The 27518-nt window shown below is 43.0% G+C and overlaps 1 protein-coding gene across 1 annotated transcript in view; it reads left to right on the top strand.

The window, feature by feature from the left end:
- The window catches only part of LOC139581468 (5-hydroxytryptamine receptor 4-like), a 146698-nt gene that overhangs the window by 43709 nt on the left and 75471 nt on the right, over window positions 1–27518 (top strand). The window contains exon 3 of the mRNA XM_071411254.1: window positions 8093–8206. Within this exon, the coding sequence (XP_071267355.1) occupies window positions 8093–8206 (114 nt within the window). The remainder of the gene's footprint in view (window positions 1–8092; window positions 8207–27518) is intronic.

Genomic DNA, 27518 nt, shown 5'->3' with positions numbered 1-27518 from the left:
TAAACAAATGCAATAGCAGCTACTTTGCTGTTATTCTGGCTGCTTTTTTGACGTGACTGTAAATTAGCCGTAATTGACTAGCTAGCAAGCAGGGATAAAAACGTAGCCAGCCAGCATGGCAATGGAACATTTATAATGAACGACTGGGTCGTGTCTATAGACACAGAACAAAAAGACTGAACAACTGGGTCGCGTCTATAGACACAGAACAAAAAGACTGAACAACTGGGCCGCGTCTATAGACACAGAACAAAAAGACTGAACAACTGGGCCGCGTCTATAGACACAGAACAAAAAGACTGAACAACTGGGCCGCGTCTATAGACACAGAACAAAAAGACTGAACAACTGGCAACCCTAGACTTGTGTCGGCACTATATCTTGTGGAAGGATGAAATAGTAAGAATAAATGAATCAAAATAAAGTTATTAATTAATATTATTATTCATTTATTTGAATACTGTATGTTGGTAACCCGTTGTATAAAAGTGATTATGCCTTTGAAGCCAGTGTTTGGAGGATATATTGGCACGGTTTGCCAACATAACAATGCCAATAACGTGCCCATATATCTTCCAAACACTGGCTTCTCGGGCATTATCACTTAACTAGAAAACTGCTTAGCAATATACCTCTCCAAAGTCCGAACCATGTATTTTGATACATTTTCTCTGGTGTTCTTGGCATTTGAAATGTTTCTACCAAATTGTATTTCATGCATTCATTTCTTTTCTCCCCTCCTAAACAATTTTTGCTTGACAACTTGGTTTTCACGAGAGGTAAAGATAACAGTAGGAAATTAGAATTACCCTTGTCTGAAGCGTTCTCCATCACTTAAATGTGTGAACATAAATGTGCCACAAGAGGCAAATGTAAGCAGAAGGGGTCTCACAGAAAGGCTATGTCTTTGAAAATAAAATAATCATTGGGACTAAATTAACATAGGTTGCTGCCTGGGGCCACTTAACTTTAAATCACATCCTGGGTGCACTTTCAACCAAATTTTTACAAAAAATGACGTGTTACAAAATTAAGTCAAACTATGATTGACTATAGCTATAAATAACACGACTCTATTGTAAATGCAAGATTACCTTTCGTGTGTTTTTGTCTGTCAATGTCTGTGACCACCCAGATTGATGTTTCTCATAAACATATTCATGAATTTATTGAGTTGTATATATTGAGTTGTACAGATAGCAACACTCCTGAAAATAGACAAAACATTTTTTGGTGTCTTTTAGAGGAATATAGTTGGGTTTATATTATATTATATTTTTTTATCACCCTAGCTAGCGTTGACATAAATTGTTCCTGACAGGTTGTGAGAAATCTCTCTGTATGAGTTAACAGGGTAGTGATTCCGTCTGATAGTTTGTCTAACAGTTTCTATGGTTGGTTCATGTTGAAACAAGGACTTAGCCTTTGATTCATTGACTTCAGTTACATTTCAGTTATTTCTCTGTCAAACTACATAACTCTGCTTAAATTCACTTTTACTTTACAGCTTTTAAGCTTAAAGATCCAGTGCTGTCAAAAACCAGTTTTTCCTGTGTTTTATATATATTTCCACACTATAAGGTTGGAATAATACCGTGAAATGGTGATATTGGTGATAATGCCCTTCTAGTGTAAGAGCTGTTTGAAAAGACCAGCCTTTTTTGGTGGGATAGAGTTTTGGCCTGCCTGGTGACATCACCAATTAAGAAAGAAAGTTCCAAACCGATCTGCTAGTTTTCAGTTTCTCCACTCAGATCACTCCCAGACAGTCCTAGCAGCATTCTTGCTTTAGAGATTGCTCTTTGCTAAAAAGCTATCTTTGTTTCTTTTTGACCATTTTAATTGAAAACAATCACAGTAAGGTACGTAATTGTTACCCAGAAATGATTTGCTATTGAGATAAAAAACAGCTGCATTGGACTTTTAATTAAGGAGAACGTACTGCCCTCAATTTCTCCACGTCACACCAGTAGAACATTAGCATGGTCAGTTTGTGTGGCTCTGACCACATTTTGCCACGGTTGATTGCAGTAGTGAGTGAGTGAATATTTGGAGCAGACAGACCGATAGACAGACACTTTGCCCTGCAGTAGAGGTCTACATAGTAGGTCGCTAGGACACTCCTGCTGAAAGGGAGCACTAATTCAATTTCAAGCCCCGACAGCTTTTGTTTATAATGAACCATTTGCATCAAGGACATCAGCAAGGCCAAGGGGCTATTTGTGGTTTGATAATATAAACCAAATAATTTCTCCATTAATTTTTATAACGCCTCTGGCTTAGGTGTGATAATAAGAAAGAAATATGCAAAGTACCATATTGCAGTTGATTGTGACAGGGTACCCACTTGCACTTGTCCGTAGTGTGAGAACAGTATGTGGGTTAACAAGTCATTCAGAGTTAGATTCTGGTTTTAAAACTTGAGAGCTTTTGAGATTCTTTTAGATTTAAAGACCACTATGCTGAACACCCAATCACCCGAGCATGTCTGCCTTTAAGCTTTTACATAAATCAAAGAACACTTTATATATATATATATATATATACTGTATATATATATAAATATATCTGGAGAGTGCTGTCATGTGACATTTCTAGTCTTGTAGCAGTTTAAACTACTGGGCTGGTGTGTTCATTGAGCCTTGGGTCCTCTGTCCTGGAGTTGGAACTTTGATTGTGCCTGTTTCTGACTGATTGCCTGTTACGTATAGCTCAATTGTAGGGTTGAGGGTCAACTGTTTCAGGTGTCATCATCACACACGTGTAGCTGCATCACGGTAAGAAGGCTTCATATTCACAGGCTTCAACCTCAGTTCATCTGAGGGGGTTTTGGTAGGACCTTTTTACTATAGGACTTCCTTCATGCACTCTTAGAAAAAAGGTGCTATTTAGAACCTAAAAGGGTTATTTGGCTGACCCAATAGGAGAACCCTTTACAGAATCCTTTTTTGGTTCCATGTAGAACTCTTTTGGGTTCCATGTAGAACACTTTTCACAGATGGTTCTACATGGAACCCAACATGGTTCTACCTGGAACCCATAAGGGTTCTCCTATGGGGACAGCCGAATAACCTTTTTGGAACCCTTTTTTCTAAGAGTGTGGTGTCATATTAGTTGCGGTTCGAATATGAGAACTACATTTAAAATGGAAATCAAACACTTACTAAACAACACTAGGATTTGTTAGAGGATAGATGAAATAGCTATCAAGAAAGGCAGTATAATTTGTCTGCTTTCATAGTCAACTAGACAACTAAATAATGCGATAATGTACGTGAAAGTAAATTGTCATCAGGAAGAGGTGGAAGACATTTTGACAACAAATCCTAGATGAAGTTTGTTTCATGTTGAGTTGACATCTTTCCCCACCTCTAGGCCTAGTGGATGTTGTTGTAATGCTAGAGGAACTGGATTCACAATGTTTCTGATTAAAACATACTTGTATGAGCTGACGTCAAAGGGATGCTACATCTCAGAGAAATTATACTGAACAAAAAATATAAACGCGACATGTGACAATTTCAACGAATTCAAGGAGTTACAGTTCATATAAGGAAATCAGTCAATTGAAATAAATTCATTAGGCCCTAATCTATGGATTTCACATGACTGGGCAGGGGCGCAGCCAGGGGTGGGCCTGGGAGGGCAAAGGCTCACCCACTTGGGAGCCAGGCCCAGCCAATCAGAATGAGTTTTCCACAAAAAAGGGCTTTATTACAGAAATACTCCTCAGTTTCATCAGCTGTCCGGGTGGCTGGTCTCAGGCAATCCTGCAGGTGAAGAAGCTGGATGTGGAGGTCCTGGGCTGGCGTGGTTACACGTGGTCTGCGGTTGTGAGGCCGGTTGGACGTACTGCCAAATTCTCTAAAACGACTTTGGAGGTGGCTTATGGTATAGAAATTAACAAATTCTCTGGCAACAGCTCTGGTGGACATTCCTGCAGCCAGCATGCCAATTGCATGCTCACTCAAAACTTGAGACATTGGTGGTATTGTGTTGTGTGACAAAACTTCACATTTTAGAGTGGCCTTTTATTGTGTCCAGCACAAGCTGCACCTGTGCAATGATCATGCTGTTTAATCAGCTTTTCGATACGCCACACCTGTCAGGTGGATGGATTATCTTGGCAAAGGAGAAATACTTTTACTAACAGGAATGTAAACAAACTTGTGCACAACATTTTTTTGAGAAATAAGCTTTTTGTTCGTCTGGAACATTTCTGGAATCTTCTATTTCAGCTCATGAAACATGGTACCAACACTTTACATGTTGCCTTTATATTTTTGTTCAGTAATACATTTCCTTCTAAAGTTTTTGTAATGCTGTGGGCATTCCTATTTGGGAAGTAGCTACATTAACAATTTGGTGATAGACAAATTCTTAAGTGAGGTAAAGTGACATTGTTACGGCTGTCGCTTTCCTCATCCTCGGATGAGGTGAGGAGAGAAGGATCTTCTGACCAATATGCGGAGTCAGGGAAATAAGCCATCTTTATTTTATAAACGACAAAACTGAAGAATGATGGCAACACGAAAAACAAACACTTTCAAAACTTACAAAATAACAAAACTACATAGAACGAAAACCTGAACATAAACTTACATAACTGAAACGTAAACTCACGAACAGGCAACAGACGACATCGAAACAAAACGAACAGCCAAACAGTCCCGTTTGTGAATATACATCGACAACACGAAAACATCACAGGAGACAATCACCCACAAACAAACAGTGAGAACACCCTACCTAAATATGACTCTTAATTAGAGGAGAACGCAAAACACCTGCCTCTAATTAAGAGCCATACCAGGCAACCACAACCAACATAGAAACAGATAACATAGACTGCCCACCCAAAACACATGCCCTGACCTAAACACATACAAAAACAACATAAAACAGGTCAGGACCGTTACAGAACCCCCCCCTCAAGGTGCGAACGCCGGGCGCACCAGCACAAAGTCCAGGGGAGGGTCTGGGTGGGCAGTTGACCACGGTGGTGGCTCCGGCTCTGGACGCTGTCCCCACACCACCATAGTCACTCCCCGCTTCTGTCTTCCCCTCCCAATGACCACCCTAAAACTAACATCCCCTAAATGAACGGCCAGCACCGGGACAAGGGGCAGCACCGGGACAAGGGGCAGCACCGGGACAAGGGGCAGCACCGGGACAAGGGGCAGCACCGGGACAAGGGGCAGCACCGGGACAAGGGGCAGCACCGGGACAAGGGGCAGCACCGGGACAAGGGGCAGCACCGGGACAAGGGGCAGGTCCCGGCTGAGGGACTCTGGCAGATCCCGGCAGAGGGACTCTGGCAGATCCCGGCAGAGGGACTCTGGCAGATCCCGGCAGAGGGACTCTGGCAGATCCCGGCAGAGGGACTCTGGCAGATCCCGGCAGAGGGACTCTGGCAGATCCCGGCAGAGGGACTCTGGCAGATCCCGGCAGAGGGACTCTGGCAGATCCCGGCAGAGGGACTCTGGCAGATCCCGGCAGAGGGACTCTGGCAGATCCCGGCAGAGGGACTCTGGCAGATCCCGGCAGAGGGACTCTGGCAGATCCCGGCAGAGGGACTCTGGCAGATCCCGGCAGAGGGACTCTGGCAGATCCCGGCAGAGGGACTCTGGCAGATCCCGGCAGAGGGACTCTGGCAGGTCCCGGCTGAGGGACTCTGGCAGGTCCCGGCTGAGGGACTCTGGCAGGTCCCGGCTGGACGGCTCTGGCTGGTCATGGCAGGACGGCTCTGGCTGGTCATGGCAGGACGGCTCTGGCTGGTCATGGCAGGACGGCTCTGGCTGGTCATGGCAGGACGGCTCTGGCTGGTCATGGCAGGACGGCTCTGGCTGGTCATGGCAGGACGGCTCTGGCTGGTCATGGCAGGACGGCTCTGGCTGGTCATGGCAGGACGGCTCTGGCTGGTCATGGCAGGACGGCTCTGGCTGATCATGGCAGGACGGCTCTGGCTGGTCATGGCAGGACGGCTCTGTAGGGAGGAGAAGGAGAGACAGCCTGGTGCGTGGTCTAGGCACTGGCTGCGCTGGAGAGGAGGAAACAGCTGGAGAGAGAACCCGGAGAGACAGCCTGGTACGGGGGGCTGCCACCGGAGGACTGGTACATGGAGGTGGCACCGGGTCTACCGGACCGTGAAGGAGGACACGTGCTCTTGAGCACCGAGCCTGCCCAACCTTACCAGGTTGAATGGTGCCCGTAGCCCTACCAGTGCGGCGAGGTGGAATAGCCCGCACTGGGCTATACTGGCAAACCGGGGACACCATTCGTAAGGCTGGTGCCATGTATGCCGGCCCGAGGAGACGCACTGGTGGCCAGATGCGTTGGGCCGGCTTCATGACATCCAGCTCGATGCCCAACTTAGCCCTCCCAGTGCGGCAAGGTGGAATAGCCCGCACTGGGCTAAGCACGCGTACTGGGGACACCGTGCGCTTTACCGCATAACACGGTGTCTTACCAGTACGACGCCTTCTACCTCCACGGTAAGCACGGGGAGTTGGCTCGGGTATCCTACCCGGCTTTGCCACACTCCTCGTGTGCCCCCCCCAAGAAATTTTTGGGTCTGACTCACGGGCTCCCAACCGCGTCGACGCGCTGCCTCCTCATACCAGCGCCTCTCAGCCTTCGCTGCTTCCAACTCCTCCTTGGGACGGCGATATTCCCCTGGCTGAGCCCAAGGTCCTCTACCATCCAGGATCTCCTCCCAAGTCCAGGAGTCCTTGTTGCTCTGTTGAGCATTCCCTTGCCGCTTGGTCTTAGCGTGGTGGGTGATTCTGTAAGGGCTGTCTCCCTCCTCATCCTCGGACGAGGAGAGGAGAGAAGGATCATCAGACCAAAATGCAGCATTTGGGAAATAAGCCATCTTTTATTTAAACCGACGGCAACACGAAACAAAACACTTTCAAATATACAAAACAAGAAAACGACGTTGACGAAACCTGAACATAAACTTGCATAACTAAACGTAAACTCACGGACAGGAAACAGACGACATCAAAATAAACGAACAGCCAAACAGTCCCATATGGTACATACATTCGACGACACAGGAGACAATCACCCACAAACAAACAGTGAGAATGCCCTACCTAAATATGACTCTTGATTAGAGGAAAACGCAAACCACCTGCCTCTAATCAAGAGCCATACCAGGCAAACCAAAAACAACATAGAAACAGATAACATAGACTGCCCACCCAAAACACATGCCCTGACCAAAACACATAAAAACAACATAAAACAGGTCAGGACTGTTACAGACATAACATAATGAAGGCAAAAATGAAGGCAGCAAATAAGATTGATCTGAAAATGATACCTGAACCATTTTGAAATATTGTAAAGCTGGGTTGATACATGTATTCTACTATTTTCTGTATAAACTACCAGGAGTGACTACTGTAGGAGTGACGTCTTGTGTGAATACTGTAGATTGTAAAACCTGGAGTGTGAAAACCACAAACGTCAAGGGATTACAGTAATGTATTACAATTGTCAAACATTCACAAGCATACCAATCATTTTGAGGGCTTTAAATCATTATCGTGACAGCTACTTACCTTGTATTACATACATGACAAATTAGCCTGGATTCTGGCAGAGTTTTCTGGACAATGCCTGCCCACACTGTCATGTTACCATGGGGACAAAGGTGACATAACCAGTTGTAGTTTTTTTTGCCCTAGCACTACACAGCTGATTCAAATAACCAACTCATCATCAAGCTTTGATTATTTGAGTCATCTGTGTAGTGCTAGGGCAAAACCCAAAACGTACACCCAGGGGGGGCCAGGATCGAGTTTGGAAAACCCTGATTTACAGTACACTCTGCAATTCTGAACAAATACGTCATTTCAACTCACTATCAATTATAGCGTCAAAACAAACTTTTACTTGTAACAGGTATGACATTCCAATAACCCAGAATGTGTACTAATTTGTCTGGTTGACATTTACGTATATATTCAGAAATGGAAGGTTATGTATTCCACATTTAAATAACTTTCCAATCAGTTATTAATCTTGGCTTGTTTTTTATATATTCACTGACTGGTTGTCCCCTCTCCTGTCGTAACCACAGCAACAGCATGCCGAAGAGCATTGCTCTCATCTGCTTCCTGTCCCTGGTGATGCTCATGAGTGTTCTGGGGAACCTCCTGGTCATGACGGCTGTCTGCAAGGACCGCCAGCTCAGGTTAGTCTCTCCCTACGTCCTGCTCCCTCCCTCCCTCCCTCCGTCTGTCTGTCTGTCTGTCTGTCTGTCTGTCTGTCTGTCTGTCTGTCTGTCTGTCTGTCTGTCTGTCTGTCTGTCTGTCTGTCTGTCTGTATGGACCGCCAGCTCAGGTTAGGCCCTCCCTCCCTCCCTCCCTCCCTCCCTCCCTCCCTCCCTCCCTCCCTCCCTCCCTCCCTCCCTCCCTCCCTCCCTCCCTCCCTCCCTCCCTCCCTCCCTCCCTCCCTCCCTCCCTCCCTCCCTCCCTCCCTCCCTGTCTGTCTGTCTGTCTGTCTGTCTGTCTGTCTGTCTGTCTGTCTGTCTGTCTGTCTGTCTGTCTGTCTGTCTGTCTGTCTGTCTGCAAGGACCGCCAGCTCAGGTTAGTTTCTCCCTACGATCAGCTCCCTCCCTCCCTCCCGCCCGCCCGCCCGCCCGCCCGCCCGCCCGCCCGCCCGCCCGCCCTCCGTCCGTCCGTCCGTCCGTCCGTCCGTCCGTCCGTCTGTCTGTCTGTCTGTCTGTCTGTCTGTCTGTCTGTCTGTCTGTCTGTCTGTCTGTCTGTCTGTCTGTCTGTCTGTCTGTCTGTCTGTCTGTCTGTCTGGCTGGCTGGCTGGCTGTCTGGCTGGCTGTCTGTCTGGCTGTCTGTCTGTCTGCAGCTCAGGTTAATACAGCTATTGCTTTATATATTTTTCCTCTGTCTCTTTCTTTACTAAAGCTCTCTCCCTCTCTCCCTCTCTTCCTCTCTGTCTGTCTATCTGTGAACAGAACAGTCTGGTCTGAATTTACTATCTTTCTCTCCTCTCCCTCTCTCCCTCTCTGGCTCTGTCTCTCTTTCTTCACTAGAGCTGTCTCTCTCCCTCTCTGTCTCTGTCTCTCTTTCTTCACTAGAGTTGTCTCTCTCCCTCTCTGTCTCTGTCTCTCTTTCTTCACTAGAGCTGTCTCTCTCCCTCTCTGTCTCTGTCTCTCTTTCTTCACTAGAGCTGTCTCTCTCCCTCTCTGTCTCTGTCTCTCTTTCTTCACTAGAGTTGTCTCTCTCCCTCTCTGTCTCTGTCTCTCTTTCTTCACTAGAGCTGTCTCTCTCCCTCTCTGTCTCTGTCTCTCTTTCTTCACTAGAGCTGTCTCTCTCCCTCTCGGTCTCTCTCTCTGTCTCTCTCGGTGTGTGTTTGTGAACAGAACAGAACAGTGTGGTTAACTATCTCTCTCTCCTCTCCCTCTCTCTCATGCTGCTCTAGCCAAAGCAAATCATGTTCTTTCTTGTGCTTAGCACCTTATCACCTAGTTGCATTAGACTAAATAAGTCAGCCCCAATTTGAATAATCCTGCTCTGAGAGTTTTATAGAGTAGCTGTTTTCTCGTTAAAAGAGAGCCTCCTACTGGGTGGTCGATTGTGATCCCAGTCCCTTGGTGGTTGAGTTAGCAGCATGGCATGCAGTGACTATGGTATAACAACACACTCTGATGCTGAACTGCTGTTCAGTCAGTTTGATAACCTGGGGAAAGAATCATCCCTCAGCACTCCTGTGCTCTGCAACCTTCACTTCTGACTAGAATATATCTACTGTATAATTGACTGTCGATCACCAAGCCAGTGTCAATACATAAAGAGCTGTGTGGGCAAAACTCTTAAACGTGAGTCACTTTTGCTATTTCATTCTCCCTCGACTTCTTAAAGGATACATACTGTAAGTATGTGAGCTTTTTGTTATGGTTGTGTTGACATGTAGAGTTACAGAGAGTGACAGTATTCCATATTGAGACATGTAGAGTTAGAGAGAGTGACAGTATTCCATAGGGAGACATGTAGAGTTAGAGAGAGTGACAGTATTCCATAGGGAGATATGTGGAGTTAGAGAGAGTGACAGTATTCCATAGGGAGACATGTAGAGTTAGAGAGAGTGACAGTATTCCATAGGGAGACATGTATAGTTAGAGAGAGTGACAGTATTCCATAGGGAGACATGTGGAGTTAGAGAGAGTGACAGTATTCCATAGGGAGACATGTGGAGTTAGAGAGAGTGACAGTATTCCATAGGGAGAAATGTAGAGTTAGAGAGAGTGACAGTATTCCATAGGGAGACATGTGGAGTTAGAGAGAGTGACAGTATTCCATAGGGAGAAATGTGGAGTTAGAGAGAGTGGCAGTATTCCATAGGGAGACATGTAGAGTTAGAGAGAGTGACAGTATTCCATAGGGAGATATGTGGAGATAGAGAGAGTGACAGTATTCCATAGGGAGACATGTAGAGTTAGAGAGAGTGACAGTATTCCATAGGGAGAAATGTGGAGATAGAGAGAGTGACAGTATTCCATAGGGAGACATGTAGAGTTAGAGAGAGTGACAGTATTCCATAGGGAGATATGTGGAGTTAGAGAGAGTGACAGTATTCCATAGGGAGAAATGTGGAGTTAGAGAGAGTGACAGTATTCCATAGGGAGACATGTGGAGTTAGAGAGAGTGACAGTATTCCATAGGGAGACATGTAGAGTTAGAGAGAGTGACAGTATTCCATAGGGAGATATGTGGAGTTAGAGAGAGTGACAGTATTCCATAGGGAGAAATGTGGAGTTAGAGAGAGTGACAGTATTCCATAGGGAGACATGTGGAGTTAGAGAGAGTGACAGTATTCCATAGGGAGAAATGTGGAGTTAGAGAGAGTGACAGTATTCCATAGGGAGAAATGTGGAGTTAGAGAGAGTGACAGTATTCCATAGGGAGACATGTGGAGTTAGAGAGAGTGACAGTATTCCATAGGGAGAAATGTGGAGTTAGAGAGAGTGACAGTATTCCATAGGGAGAAATGTGGAGTTAGAGAGAGTGACACTATTCCATAGGGAGACATGTGGAGTTAGAGAGAGTGACACTATTCCATAGGGAGAAATGTATAGTTAGAGATAGTGACAGTATTCCATAGGGAGTCATGTAGAGTTAGAGAGAGTGACAGTATTCCATAGGGAGACATGTAGAGTTAGAGAGAGTGACAGTATTCCATAGGGAGACATGTAGAGTTAGAAAGAGTGACATTATTCCATAGGGAGACATGTGGAGTTAGAGAGAGTGACAGTATTCCATAGGGAGACATGTAGAGTTAGAGAGAGTGACACTATTCCATAGGGAGACATGTGGAGTTAGAGAGAGTGACAGTATTCCATAGGGAGACATGTGGAGTTAGAGAGAGTGACAGTATTCCATAGGGAGAAATGTATAGTTAGAGATAGTGACAGTATTCCATAGGGAGACATGTGGAGTTAGAGAGAGTGACAGTATTCCATAGGGAGACATGTGGAGTTAGAGAGAGTGACAGTATTCCATAGGGAGACATGTGGAGTTAGAGAGAGTGACAGTATTCCATAGGGAGAAATGTATAGTTAGAGATAGTGACAGTATTCCATAGGGAGACATGTGGAGTTAGAGAGAGTGACAGTATTCCATAGGGAGACATGTGGAGTTAGAGAGAGTGACAGTATTCCATAGGGAGACATGTGGAGTTAGAGAGAGTGACAGTATTCCATAGGGAGAAATGTATAGTTAGAGATAGTGACAGTATTCCATAGGGAGTCATGTAGAGTTAGAGAGAGTGACAGTATTCCATAGGGAGACATGTTGAGTTAGAGAGAGTGACAGTATTCCATAGGGAGACATGTAGAGTTAGAGAGCGTGGCTGTATTCCATAGGGAGACATGTGGAGATAGATAGAGTGACAGTTTTCCATAGGGAGACATGTATAGTTAGAGAGAGTGATAGTTTTCCATAGTGAGACATATAGAAATAGAGAGAGTGAAATTATTGCATTTTGAGACACGTGGAGTTGGAGAGAGTGACAGTATTCCATAGGGAGAAATGTATAGTTATAGATAGTGACAGTATTCTATAGGGAGACATGTATAGTTAGAGAGAGTGACAGTATTCCATAGGGAGACATGTGGAGTAAGAGAGAGTGACAGTATTCCATAGGGAGACATGTAGAGTTAGAGAGAGTGACAGTATTCCATAGGGAGAAATGTATAGTTAGAGAGAGTGACAGTATTCCATAGAGAGACATGTAGAGTTAGAGAGAGTGACAGTATTCCATAGGGAGACATGTAGAGTTAGAGAGAGTGACAGTATTCCATAGGGAGAAATGTATAGTTAGAGAGAGTGACAGTATTCCATAGGGAGACATTTTAGAGTTAGAGAGAGTGACAGTATTCCATAGAGAGACATGTGGAGTTAGAGAGAGTGACAGTATTCCATAGGGAGACATTTTAGAGTTAGAGAGAGTGACAGTATTCCATAGAGAGACATGTGGAGTTAGAGAGAGTGACAGTATTCCATAGGGAGACATGTAGAGATAGAGAGAGTGACAGTATTCCATAGGGAGACATGTAGAGATAGAGATAGTGACAGTATTCCATAGAGAGACATGTAGAGTTAGAGAGAGTGACAGTATTCCATAGAGAGACATGTGGAGTTAGAGAGAGTGACAGTATTCCATAGGGAGACATGTAGAGTTAGAGAGAGTGACAGTATTCCATAGAGAGACATGTGGAGTTAGAGAGAGTGACAGTATTCCATAGGGAAACATGTGGAGTTAGAGAGAGTGACAGTATTCCATAGGGAGAAATGTGGAGTTAGAGAGAGTGACAGTATTCCATAGAGAGACATGTAGAGTTAGAGAGAGTGACAGTATTCCATAGGGAGACATGTAGAGTTAGAGAGAGTGACAGTATTCCATAGGGAGACATGTAGAGTTAGAGAGAGTGACATTATTCCATAGGGAGACATGTGGAGTTAGAGAGAGTGACAGTATTCCATAGGGAGACATGTAGAGTTAGAGAGAGTGACACTATTCCATAGGGAGACATGTGGAGTTAGAGAGAGTGACAGTATTCCATAGGGAGACATGTGGAGTTAGAGAGAGTGACAGTATTCCATAGGGAGAAATGTATAGTTAGAGATAGTGACAGTATTCCATAGGGAGACATGTGGAGTTAGAGAGAGTGACAGTATTCCATAGGGAGACATGTGGAGTTAGAGAGAGTGACAGTATTCCATAGGGAGACATGTGGAGTTAGAGAGAGTGACAGTATTCCATAGGGAGAAATGTATAGTTAGAGATAGTGACAGTATTCCATAGGGAGACATGTGGAGTTAGAGAGAGTGACAGTATTCCATAGGGAGACATGTGGAGTTAGAGAGAGTGACAGTATTCCATAGGGAGACATGTGGAGTTAGAGAGAGTGACAGTATTCCATAGGGAGAAATGTATAGTTAGAGATAGTGACAGTATTCCATAGGGAGTCATGTAGAGTTAGAGAGAGTGACAGTATTCCATAGGGAGACATGTTGAGTTAGAGAGAGTGACAGTATTCCATAGGGAGACATGTAGAGTTAGAGAGCGTGGCTGTATTCCATAGGGAGACATGTGGAGATAGATAGAGTGACAGTATTCCATAGGGAGACATGTATAGTTAGAGAGAGTGATAGTTTTCCATAGTGAGACATATAGAAATAGAGAGAGTGAAATTATTGCATTTTGAGACACGTGGAGTTGGAGAGAGTGACAGTATTCCATAGGGAGAAATGTATAGTTATAGATAGTGACAGTATTCTATAGGGAGACATGTATAGTTAGAGAGAGTGACAGTATTCCATAGGGAGACATGTGGAGTAAGAGAGAGTGACAGTATTCCATAGGGAGACATGTAGAGTTAGAGAGAGTGACAGTATTCCATAGGGAGAAATGTATAGTTAGAGAGAGTGACAGTATTCCATAGAGAGACATGTAGAGTTAGAGAGAGTGACAGTATTCCATAGGGAGACATGTAGAGTTAGAGAGAGTGACAGTATTCCATAGGGAGAAATGTATAGTTAGAGAGAGTGACAGTATTCCATAGGGAGACATTTTAGAGTTAGAGAGAGTGACAGTATTCCATAGAGAGACATGTGGAGTTAGAGAGAGTGACAGTATTCCATAGGGAGACATTTTAGAGTTAGAGAGAGTGACAGTATTCCATAGAGAGACATGTGGAGTTAGAGAGAGTGACAGTATTCCATAGGGAGACATGTAGAGATAGAGAGAGTGACAGTATTCCATAGGGAGACATGTAGAGGTAGAGATAGTGACAGTATTCCATAGAGAGACATGTAGAGTTAGAGAGAGTGACAGTATTCCATAGAGAGACATGTGGAGTTAGAGAGAGTGACAGTATTCCATAGGGAGACATGTAGAGTTAGAGAGAGTGACAGTATTCCATAGAGAGACATGTGGAGTTAGAGAGAGTGACAGTATTCCATAGGGAAACATGTGGAGTTAGAGAGAGTGACAGTATTCCATAGGGAGAAATGTGGAGTTAGAGAGAGTGACAGTATTCCATAGGGAGACATGTAGAGTTAGAGAGAGTGACAGTATTCCATAGGGAGACATGTATAGTTAGAGAGAGTGACAGTATTCCATAGGGAGAAATGTATAGTTAGAGAGAGTGACAGTATTCCATAGGGAGAAATGTATAGTCAGAGAGAGTGACAGTATTCCATAGGGAGAAATGTATAGTCAGAGAGAGTGACAGTATTCCATAGGGAGACATGTAGAGTTAGAGAGAGTGAAATTATTCCATAGGGAGACATGTAGAGTTAGAGAGAGTGAAATTATTCCATAGGGAGACATGTAGAGTTAGAGAGAGTGAAATTATTCCATAGGGAGACATGTATAGTTAGAGATAGTGACAGTATTCCATAGGGAGACATGTGGAGTTAGAGAGAGTGACAGTATTCCATAGGGAGACATGTGGAGTTAGAGAGAGTGACAGTATTCCATATTGAGACAAAAAGAGTTAGAGAGAGTGACAGTATTCCATAGGGAGAAATGTATAGTTAGAGAGAGTGACAGTATTCCATATTGAGACAAAAAGAGTTAGAGAGAGTGACAGTATTCCATAGGGAGACATGTGGAGATAGATAGAGTGACAGTATTCCATAGGGAGACATGTATAGTTAGAGAGACTGATAGTTTTCCATAGTGAGACATATAGAAATAGAGAGAGTGAAATTATTGCATTTTGAGACACGTGGAGTTGGAGAGAGTGACAGTATTCCACAGGGAGAAATGTATAGTTAGAGATAGTGACAGTATTCTATAGGGAGACATGTGTAGTTAGAGAGAGTGACAGTATTCCATAGGGAGACATGTATAGTTAGAGAGAGTGACAGTATTCCATAGGGAGACATGTAGAGTTAGAGATAGTGACAGTATTCCATAGGGAGACATGTAGAGTTAGAGAGAGTGACAGTATTCCATAGGGAGAAATGTATAGTTAGAGAGAGTGACAGTATTCCATAGGGAGACATGTAGAGTTAGAGAGAGTGACAGTATTCCATAGGGAGACATGTAGAGTTAGAGAGAGTGACAGTATTCCATAGGGAGAAATGTATAGTTAGAGATAGTGACAGTATTCCATAGGGAGACATGTAGAGTTAGAGAGAGTGACAGTATTCCATAGGGAGACATGTAGAGTTAGAGAGAGTGACAGTATTCCATAGGGAGATATGTGGAGTTAGAGAGAGTGACAGTATTCCATAGGGAGACATGTGGAGTTAGAGAGAGTGACAGTATTCCATAGGGAGACATGTATAGTTAGAGAGAGTGACAGTATTCCATAGGGAGACATGTAGAGTTAGAGAGAGTGACAGTATTCCATAGGGAGACTTGTAGAGTTAGAGATAGTGACAGTATTCCATAGGGAGACATGTAGAGTTAGAGATAGTGGCAGTATTCCATAGGGAGACATGTAGAGTTAGAGAGAGTGACAGTATTCCATAGGGAGACATGTAGAGTTAGAGATAGTGACAGTATTCTATAGGGAGACATGTAGAGATAGAGAGAGTGACAGTATTCCATAGGGAGACATGTAGAGTTAGAGAGAGTGACAGTATTCCATAGGGAGACATGTAGAGTTAGAGAGAGTGACACTATTCCATAGGGAGACATGTAGAGTTAGAGAGAGTGACAGTATTCCATAGGGAGACATGTAGAGTTAGAGAGAGTGACAGTATTCCATAGGGAGACATGTAGAGTTAGAGATAGTGACAGTATTCTATAGGGAGACATGTAGAGATAGAGAGAGTGACAGTATTCCATAGGGAGACATGTAGAGTTAGAGAGAGTGACAGTATTCCATAGGGAGACATGTAGAGTTAGAGAGAGTGACACTATTCCATAGGGAGACATGTAGAGTTAGAGAGAGTGACAGTATTCCATAGGGAGACATGTAGAGTTAGAGATAGTGACAGTATTCCATAGGGAGACATGTAGAGATAGAGAGAGTGACAGTATTCCATAGGGAGACATGTAGAGTTAGAGAGAGTGACAGTATTCCATAGGGAGACATGTAGAGATAGACAGAGTGACAGTATTCCATAGGGAGACATGTATAGTTAGAGAGAGTGACAGTATTCCATAGGGAGACATGTAGAGATAGAGATAGTGACAGTATTCCATAGGGAGACATGTAGAGATAGAGAGAGTGACAGTATTCCATAGGGAGACATGTAGAGTTAGAGAGAGTGACAGTATTCCATAGGGAGACATGTAGAGATAGAGAGAGTGACAGTATTCCATAGGGAGACATGTAGAGATAGAGATAGTGACAGTATTCCATAGGGAGACATGTAGAGATAGAGAGAGTGACAGTATTCCATAGGGAGACATGTAGAGTTAGAGAGAGTGACAGTATTCCATAGGGAGACATGTAGAGTTAGAGAGAGTGACAGTATTCCATAGGGAGACATGTAGAGATAGAGATAGTGACAGTATTCCATAGGGAGACATGTATAGTTAGAGAGAGTGACAGTATTCCATAGGGAGACATGTAGAGATAGAGATAGTGACAGTATTCCATAGGGAGACATGTAGAGATAGAGATAGTGACAGTATTCCATAGGGAGACATGTATAGTTAGAGAGAGTGACAGTATTCCATAGGGAGACATGTAGAGATAGAGATAGTGACAGTATTCCATAGGGAGACATGTAGAGATAGAGAGAGTGACAGTATTCCATAGGGAGACATGTAGAGTTAGAGAGAGTGACAGTATTCCATAGGGACACATGTAGAGTTAGAGAGAGTGACAGTATTCCATAGGGAGACATGTAGAGATAGAGATAGTGACAGTATTCCATAGGAGCCATGTGGAGTTAGAGAGAGTGACAGTATTCCATAGGGAGTCATGTAGAGTTAGAGATAGTGACAGTATTCCATAGGGAGTCATGTAGAGATAGAGAGAGTGACAGTATTCCATAGGGAGACATGTAGAGTTAGAGATAGTGACAGTATTTCATAGGGAGTCATGTAGAGATAGAGAGAGTGACAGTATTCCATAGGGAGACATGTAGAGATAGAGATAGTGACAGTATTCCATAGGAGCCATGTGGAGATAGAGAGAGTGACAGTATTCCATAGGGAGACATGTAGAGTTAGAGAGAGTGACAGTATTCCATAGGGAGACATGTAGAGTTAGAGAGAGTGACAGTATTCCATAGGGAGACATGTATAGTTAGAGAGAGTGACAGTATTCCATAGGGAGACATGTATAGTTAGAGATAGTGACAGTATTCCATAGGGAGACATGTAGAGATAGAGAGAGTGACAGTATTCCATAGGGAGACATGTAGAGATAGAGATAGTGACAGTATTCCATAGGGAGACATGTGGAGTTAGAGATAGTGACAGTATTCCATAGGGAGACATGTAGAGATAGAGAGAGTGACAGTATTCCATAGGGAGACATGTAGAGATAGAGATAGTGACAGTATTCCATAGGGAGACATGTAGAGTTAGAGAGAGTGACAGTATTCCATAGGAGCCATGTGGAGATAGAGAGAGTGACAGTATTCCATAGGGAGACATGTATAGTTAGAGATAGTGACAGTATTCCATAGGGAGACATGTAGAGATAGAGATAGTGACAGTATTCCATAGGGAGACATGTAGAGTTAGAGAGAGTGACAGTATTCCATAGGGAGACATGTAGAGTTAGAGATAGTGACAGTATTCCATAGGGAGACATGTAGAGTTAGAGATAGTGGCAGTATTCCATAGGGAGACATGTAGAGTTAGAGAGAGTGACAGTATTCCATAGGGAGACATGTATAGTTAGAGATAGTGACAGTATTCCATAGGGAGACATGTATAGTTAGAGAGAGTGACAGTATTCCATAGGGAGACATGTAGAGATAGAGATAGTGACAGTATTCCATAGGGAGACATGTAGAGATAGAGAGAGTGACAGTATTCCATAGGGAGACATGTAGAGTTAGAGAGAGTGACAGTATTCCATAGGGAGACATGTAGAGTTAGAGATAGTGACAGTATTCCATAGGGAGACATGTAGAGTTAGAGAGAGTGACAGTATTCCATAGGGAGACATGTAGAGTTAGAGATAGTGACAGTATTCCATAGGGAGACATGTAGAGTTAGAGATAGTGACAGTATTCCATAGGAGCCATGTGGAGTTAGAGAGAGTGACAGTATTCCATAGGGAGTCATGTAGAGTTAGAGATAGTGACAGTATTCCATAGGGAGTCATGTAGAGATAGAGAGAGTGACAGTATTCCATAGGGAGTCATGTAGAGTTAGAGATAGTGACAGTATTCCATAGGGAGACATGTAGAGTTAGAGATAGTGACAGTATTCCATAGGGAGTCATGTAGAGATAGAGAGAGTGACAGTATTCCATAGGGAGACATGTAGAGATAGAGATAGTGACAGTATTCCATAGGAGCCATGTGGAGATAGAGAGAGTGACAGTATTCCATAGGGAGACATGTAGAGTTAGAGAGAGTGACAGTATTCCATAGGGAGACATGTAGAGTTAGAGAGAGTGACAGTATTCCATAGGGAGACATGTATAGTTAGAGAGAGTGACAGTATTCCATAGGGAGACATGTATAGTTAGAGATAGTGACAGTATTCCATAGGGAGACATGTAGAGATAGAGAGAGTGACAGTATTCCATAGGGAGACATGTAGAGATAGAGATAGTGACAGTATTCCATAGGGAGACATGTGGAGTTAGAGATAGTGACAGTATTCCATAGGGAGACATGTAGAGATAGAGAGAGTGACAGTATTCCATAGGGAGACATGTAGAGATAGAGATAGTGACAGTATTCCATAGGGAGACATGTAGAGTTAGAGAGAGTGACAGTATTCCATAGGAGCCATGTGGAGATAGAGAGAGTGACAGTATTCCATAGGGAGACATGTATAGTTAGAGATAGTGACAGTATTCCATAGGGAGACATGTAGAGATAGAGATAGTGACAGTATTCCATAGGGAGACATGTATAGTTAGAGAGAGTGACAGTATTCCATAGGGAGACATGTAGAGATAGAGATAGTGACAGTATTCCATAGGGAGACATGTGGAGTTAGAGATAGTGACAGTATTCCATAGGGAGACATGTAGAGATAGAGATAGTGACAGTATTCCATAGGGAGACATGTATAGTTAGAGATAGTGACAGTATTCCATAGGGAGACATGTAGAGTTAGAGAGAGTGGCAGTATTCCATAGGGAGACATGTAGAGTTAGAGAGAGTGACAGTATTCCATAGGGAGACATGTAGAGTTAGAGAGAGTGACATTATTCCATAGGGAGACATGTAGAGTTAGAGAGAGTGACAGTATTCCATAGGGAGACATGTAGAGTTAGAGAGAGTGACAGTATTCCATAGGGAGACATGTGGAGTTAGAGAGAGTGACAGTATTCCATAGGGAGATATGTGGAGTTAGAGAGAGTGACAGTATTCCATAGGGAGACATGTGGAGTTAGAGAGAGTGACAGTATTCCATAGGGAGACATGTATAGTTAGAGATAGTGACAGTATTCCATAGGGAGACATGTAGAGTTAGAGAGAGTGACAGTTTTCCATAGGGAGACATGTAGAGTTAGAGAGAGTGACAGTATTCCATAGGGAGACATTTTAGAGTTAGAGATAGTGACAGTATTCCATAGGGAGACATGTAGAGTTAGAGAGAGTGACAGTATTCTATAGGGAGACATGTAGAGTTAGAGATAGTGACAGTATTCCATAGGGAGACATGTAGAGTTAGAGAGAGTGACAGTATTCCATAGGGAGACATGTAGAGTTAGAGATAGTGACAGTATTCCATAGGGAGACATGTAGAGTTAGAGAGAGTGACAGTATTCCATAGGGAGATATGTGGAGTTAGAGAGAGTGACAGTATTCCATAGGGAGACATGTAGAGTTAGAGAGAGTGACAGTATTCCATAGGGAGTCATGTAGAGTTAGAGATAGTGACAGTATTCCATAGGGAGACATGTAGAGTTAGAGATAGTGACAGTATTCCATAGGGAGTCATGTAGAGATAGAGAGAGTGACAGTATTCCATAGGGAGACATGTAGAGTTAGAGATAGTGACAGTATTCCATAGGGAGACATGTAGAGTTAGAGAGAGTGACAGTATTCCATAGGGAGACATGTAGAGTTAGAGAGAGTGACAGTATTCCATAGGGAGACATGTATAGTTAGAGAGAGTGACATTATTCCATAGGGAGACATGTATAGTTAGAGATAGTGACAGTATTCCATAGGGAGACATGTAGAGATAGAGAGAGTGACAGTATTCCATAGGGAGACATGTAGAGTTAGAGAGAGTGACAGTATTCCATAGGAGCCATGTGGAGATAGAGAGAGTGACAGTATTCCATAGGGAGACATGTATAGTTAGAGATAGTGACAGTATTCCATAGGGAGACATGTATAGTTAGAGAGAGTGACAGTATTCCATAGGGAGACATGTATAGTTAGAGAGAGTGACAGTATTCCATAGGGAGACATGTAGAGATAGAGATAGTGACAGTATTCCATAGGGAGACATGTATAGTTAGAGAGAGTGACAGTATTCCATAGGGAGACATGTAGAGATAGAGATAGTGACAGTATTCCATAGGGAGACATGTAGAGTTAGAGAGAGTGACAGTATTCCATAGGGAGACATGTATAGTTAGAGAGAGTGACAGTATTCCATAGGGAGACATGTATAGTTAGAGATAGTGACAGTATTCCATAGGGAGACATGTAGAGTTAGAGAGAGTGACAGTATTCCATAGGGAGACATGTAGAGTTAGAGATAGTGACAGTATTCCATAGGGAGACATGTAGAGTTAGAGATAGTGACAGTATTCCATAGGAGCCATGTGGAGTTAGAGAGAGTGACAGTATTCCATAGGGAGTCATGTAGAGTTAGAGATAGTGACAGTATTCCATAGGGAGTCATGTAGAGATAGAGAGAGTGACAGTATTCCATAGGGAGTCATGTAGAGTTAGAGATAGTGACAGTATTCCATAGGGAGACATGTAGAGTTAGAGATAGTGACAGTATTCCATAGGGAGTCATGTAGAGATAGAGAGAGTGACAGTATTCCATAGGGAGACATGTAGAGATAGAGATAGTGACAGTATTCCATAGGAGCCATGTGGAGATAGAGAGAGTGACAGTATTCCATAGGGAGACATGTAGAGTTAGAGAGAGTGACAGTATTCCATAGGGAGACATGTAGAGTTAGAGAGAGTGACAGTATTCCATAGGGAGACATGTATAGTTAGAGAGAGTGACAGTATTCCATAGGGAGACATGTATAGTTAGAGATAGTGACAGTATTCCATAGGGAGACATGTAGAGATAGAGAGAGTGACAGTATTCCATAGGGAGACATGTAGAGATAGAGATAGTGACAGTATTCCATAGGGAGACATGTGGAGTTAGAGATAGTGACAGTATTCCATAGGGAGACATGTAGAGATAGAGAGAGTGACAGTATTCCATAGGGAGACATGTAGAGATAGAGATAGTGACAGTATTCCATAGGGAGACATGTAGAGTTAGAGAGAGTGACAGTATTCCATAGGAGCCATGTGGAGATAGAGAGAGTGACAGTATTCCATAGGGAGACATGTATAGTTAGAGATAGTGACAGTATTCCATAGGGAGACATGTAGAGATAGAGATAGTGACAGTATTCCATAGGGAGACATGTATAGTTAGAGAGAGTGACAGTATTCCATAGGGAGACATGTAGAGATAGAGATAGTGACAGTATTCCATAGGGAGACATGTGGAGTTAGAGATAGTGACAGTATTCCATAGGGAGACATGTAGAGATAGAGATAGTGACAGTATTCCATAGGGAGACATGTAGAGTTAGAGAGAGTGACAGTATTCCATAGGGAGACATGTATAGTTAGAGAGAGTGACAGTATTCCATAGGGAGACATGTATAGTTAGAGATAGTGACAGTATTCCATAGGGAGACATGTAGAGTTAGAGAGAGTGACAGTATTCCATAGGGAGACATGTAGAGTTAGAGATAGTGACAGTATTCCATAGGGAGACATGTAGAGTTAGAGATAGTGACAGTATTCCATAGGAGCCATGTGGAGTTAGAGAGAGTGACAGTATTCCATAGGGAGTCATGTAGAGTTAGAGATAGTGACAGTATTCCATAGGGAGTCATGTAGAGATAGAGAGAGTGACAGTATTCCATAGGGAGTCATGTAGAGTTAGAGATAGTGACAGTATTCCATAGGGAGACATGTAGAGTTAGAGATAGTGACAGTATTCCATAGGGAGTCATGTAGAGATAGAGAGAGTGACAGTATTCCATAGGGAGACATGTAGAGATAGAGATAGTGACAGTATTCCATAGGAGCCATGTGGAGATAGAGAGAGTGACAGTATTCCATAGGGAGACATGTAGAGTTAGAGAGAGTGACAGTATTCCATAGGGAGACATGTAGAGTTAGAGAGAGTGACAGTATTCCATAGGGAGACATGTATAGTTAGAGAGAGTGACAGTATTCCATAGGGAGACATGTATAGTTAGAGATAGTGACAGTATTCCATAGGGAGACATGTAGAGATAGAGAGAGTGACAGTATTCCATAGGGAGACATGTAGAGATAGAGATAGTGACAGTATTCCATAGGGAGACATGTGGAGTTAGAGATAGTGACAGTATTCCATAGGGAGACATGTAGAGATAGAGAGAGTGACAGTATTCCATAGGGAGACATGTAGAGATAGAGATAGTGACAGTATTCCATAGGGAGACATGTAGAGTTAGAGAGAGTGACAGTATTCCATAGGAGCCATGTGGAGATAGAGAGAGTGACAGTATTCCATAGGGAGACATGTATAGTTAGAGATAGTGACAGTATTCCATAGGGAGACATGTAGAGATAGAGATAGTGACAGTATTCCATAGGGAGACATGTATAGTTAGAGAGAGTGACAGTATTCCATAGGGAGACATGTAGAGATAGAGATAGTGACAGTATTCCATAGGGAGACATGTGGAGTTAGAGATAGTGACAGTATTCCATAGGGAGACATGTAGAGATAGAGATAGTGACAGTATTCCATAGGGAGACATGTATAGTTAGAGATAGTGACAGTATTCCATAGGGAGACATGTAGAGTTAGAGAGAGTGACAGTATTCCATAGGGAGACATGTAGAGTTAGAGAGAGTGACAGTATTCCATAGGGAGACATGTAGAGTTAGAGAGAGTGACATTATTCCATAGGGAGACATGTAGAGTTAGAGAGAGTGACAGTATTCCATAGGGAGACATGTGGAGTTAGAGAGAGTGACAGTATTCCATAGGGAGATATGTGGAGTTAGAGAGAGTGACAGTATTCCATAGGGAGACATGTGGAGTTAGAGAGAGTGACAGTATTCCATAGGGAGACATGTATAGTTAGAGATAGTGACAGTATTCCATAGGGAGACATGTAGAGTTAGAGAGAGTGACAGTTTTCCATAGGGAGACATGTAGAGTTAGAGAGAGTGACAGTATTCCATAGGGAGACATTTTAGAGTTAGAGATAGTGACAGTATTCCATAGGGAGACATGTAGAGTTAGAGAGTGACAGTATTCTATAGGGAGACATGTAGAGTTAGAGATAGTGACAGTATTCCATAGGGAGACATGTAGAGTTAGAGAGAGTGACAGTATTCCATAGGGAGACATGTAGAGTTAGAGATAGTGACAGTATTCCATAGGGAGACATGTAGAGTTAGAGAGAGTGACAGTATTCCATATGGAGATATGTGGAGTTAGAGAGAGTGACAGTATTCCATAGGGAGACATGTAGAGTTAGAGAGAGTGACAGTATTCCATAGGGAGTCATGTAGAGTTAGAGATAGTGACAGTATTCCATAGGGAGACATGTAGAGTTAGAGATAGTGACAGTATTCCATAGGGAGTCATGTAGAGATAGAGAGAGTGACAGTATTCCATAGGGAGACATGTAGAGTTAGAGAGAGTGACAGTATTCCATAGGGAGTCATGTAGAGTTAGAGATAGTGACAGTATTCCATAGGGAGACATGTAGAGTTAGAGAGAGTGACAGTATTCCATAGGGAGACATGTAGAGTTAGAGAGAGTGACAGTATTCCATAGGGAGACATGTATAGTTAGAGAGAGTGACATTATTCCATAGGGAGACATGTATAGTTAGAGATAGTGACAGTATTCCATAGGGAGACATGTAGAGATAGAGAGAGTGACAGTATTCCATAGGGAGACATGTAGAGTTAGAGAGAGTGACAGTATTCCATAGGAGCCATGTGGAGATAGAGAGAGTGACAGTATTCCATAGGGAGACATGTATAGTTAGAGATAGTGACAGTATTCCATAGGGAGACATGTATAGTTAGAGAGAGTGACAGTATTCCATAGGGAGACATGTATAGTTAGAGAGAGTGACAGTATTCCATAGGGAGACATGTAGAGATAGAGATAGTGACAGTATTCCATAGGGAGACATGTATAGTTAGAGAGAGTGACAGTATTCCATAGGGAGACATGTAGAGATAGAGATAGTGACAGTATTCCATAGGGAGACATGTAGAGTTAGAGAGAGTGACAGTATTCCATAGGGAGACATGTATAGTTAGAGAGAGTGACAGTATTCCATAGGGAGACATGTATAGTTAGAGATAGTGACAGTATTCCATAGGGAGACATGTATAGTTAGAGAGAGTGACAGTATTCCATAGGGAGACATGTAGAGATAGAGAGAGTGACAGTATTCCATAGGGAGACATGTGGAGTTAGAGAGAGTGACAGTATTCCATAGGGAGACATGTATAGTTAGAGAGAGTGACATTATTCCATAGGGAGACATGTAGAGTTAGAGAGAGTGACAGTATTCCATAGGGAGACATGTAGAGTTAGAGAGAGTGACAGTATTCCATAGGGAGACATGTATAGTTAGAGAGAGTGACATTATTCCATAGGGAGACATGTAGAGTTAGAGATAGTGACAGTATTCCATAGGGAGACATGTATAGTTAGAGAGAGTGACATTATTCCATAGGGAGACATGTATAGTTAGAGAGAGTGACATTATTCCATAGGGAGACATGTAGAGTTAGAGAGAGTGACAGTATTCCATAGGGAGACATGTATAGTTAGAGAGAGTGACATTATTCCATAGGGAGACATGTATAGTTATAGAGAGTGACATTATTCCATAGGGAGACATGTAGAGTTAGAGATAGTGACAGTATTCCATAGGGAGACATGTATAGTTAGAGAGAGTGACATTATTCCATAGGGAGACATGTAGAGTTAGAGAGAGTGACAGTATTCCATAGGGAGACATGTAGAGTTAGAGAGAGTGACAGTATTCCATAGGGAGACATGTATAGTTAGAGAGAGTGACATTATTCCATAGGGAGACATGTAGAGTTAGAGAGAGTGACAGTATTCCATAGGGAGACATGTAGAGTTAGAGAGAGTGACAGTATTCCATAGGGAGACATGTATAGTTAGAGAGAGTGACAGTATTCCATAGGGAGACATGTGGAGTTAGAGAGAGTGACATTATTCCATAGGGAGACATGTAGAGTTAGAGAGAGTGACAGTATTCCATAGGGAGACATGTAGAGTTAGAGAGAGTGACAGTATTCCATAGGGAGACATGTATAGTTAGAGAGAGTGACATTATTCCATTGGTAGACATGTAGAGTTAGAGAGAGTGACAGTATTCCATAGGGAGACATGTAGAGTTAGAGAGAGTGACAGTATTCCATAGGGAGACATGTATAGTTAAAAGAGTGACATTATTCCATAGGGAGACATGTAGAGTTAGAGAGAGTGACATTATTCCATAGGGAGACATGTAGAGTTAGAGAGAGTGACAGTATTCCATAGGGAGACATGTAGAGTTAGAGAGAGTGACAGTATTCCATAGGGAGACATGTATAGTTAGAGAGAGTGACATTATTCCATAGGGAGACATGTAGAGTTAGAGAGAGTGACAGTATTCCATAGGGAGACATGTATAGTTAGAGAGAGTGACAGTATTCCATAGGGAGACATGTATAGTTAGAGATAGTGACAGTATTCCATAGGGAGACATGTATAGTTAGAGAGAGTGACAGTATTCCATAGGGAGACATGTATAGTTAGAGAGAGTGACAGTATTCCATAGGGAGACATGTAGAGTTAGAGAGAGTGACAGTATTCCATAGGGAGACATGTATAGTTAGAGAGAGTGACAGTATTCCATAGGGAGACATGTATAGTTAGAGAGAGTGACAGTATTCCATAGGGAGACATGTAGAGTTAGAGAGAGTGACAGTATTCCATAGGGAGACATGTAGAGTTAGAGAGAGTGACAGTATTCCATAGGGAGACATGTAGAGTTAGAGAGAGTGACAGTATTCCATAGGGAGACATGTATAGTTAGAGAGAGTGACAGTATTCCATAGGGAGACATGTAGAGTTAGAGAGAGTGACAGTATTCCATAGGGAGACATGTATAGTTAGAGAGAGTGACAGTATTCCATAGGGAGACATGTAGAGTTAGAGAGAGTGACAGTATTCCATAGGGAGACATGTAGAGTTAGAGAGAGTGACAGTATTCCATAGGGAGACATGTATAGTTAGAGAGAGTGACAGTATTCCATAGGGAGACATGTAGAGTTAGAGAGAGTGACAGTATTCCATAGGGAGACATGTATAGTTAGAGAGAGTGACAGTATTCCATAGGGAGACATGTAGAGATAGAGAGAGTGACAGTATTCCATAGGGAGACATGTGGAGTTAGAGAGAGTGACAGTATTCCATAGGGAGACATGTGGAGTTAGAGAGAGTGACAGTATTCCATAGGGAGAAATGTGGAGATAGAGAGAGTGACAGTATTCCATAGGGAGACATGTAGAGTTAGAGAGAGTGACATTATTCCATAGGGAGACATGTGGAGTTAGAGAGAGTGACAGTATTCCATA

This window comes from Salvelinus alpinus, chromosome 7 (assembly GCF_045679555.1).
Source record: "Salvelinus alpinus chromosome 7, SLU_Salpinus.1, whole genome shotgun sequence".
Classification (NCBI taxonomy): Eukaryota; Metazoa; Chordata; class Actinopteri; order Salmoniformes; family Salmonidae; genus Salvelinus; species Salvelinus alpinus.
Note: the sequence above shows the minus strand (reverse complement) of the source record. Positions and strands in the feature narration are given on the sequence as shown.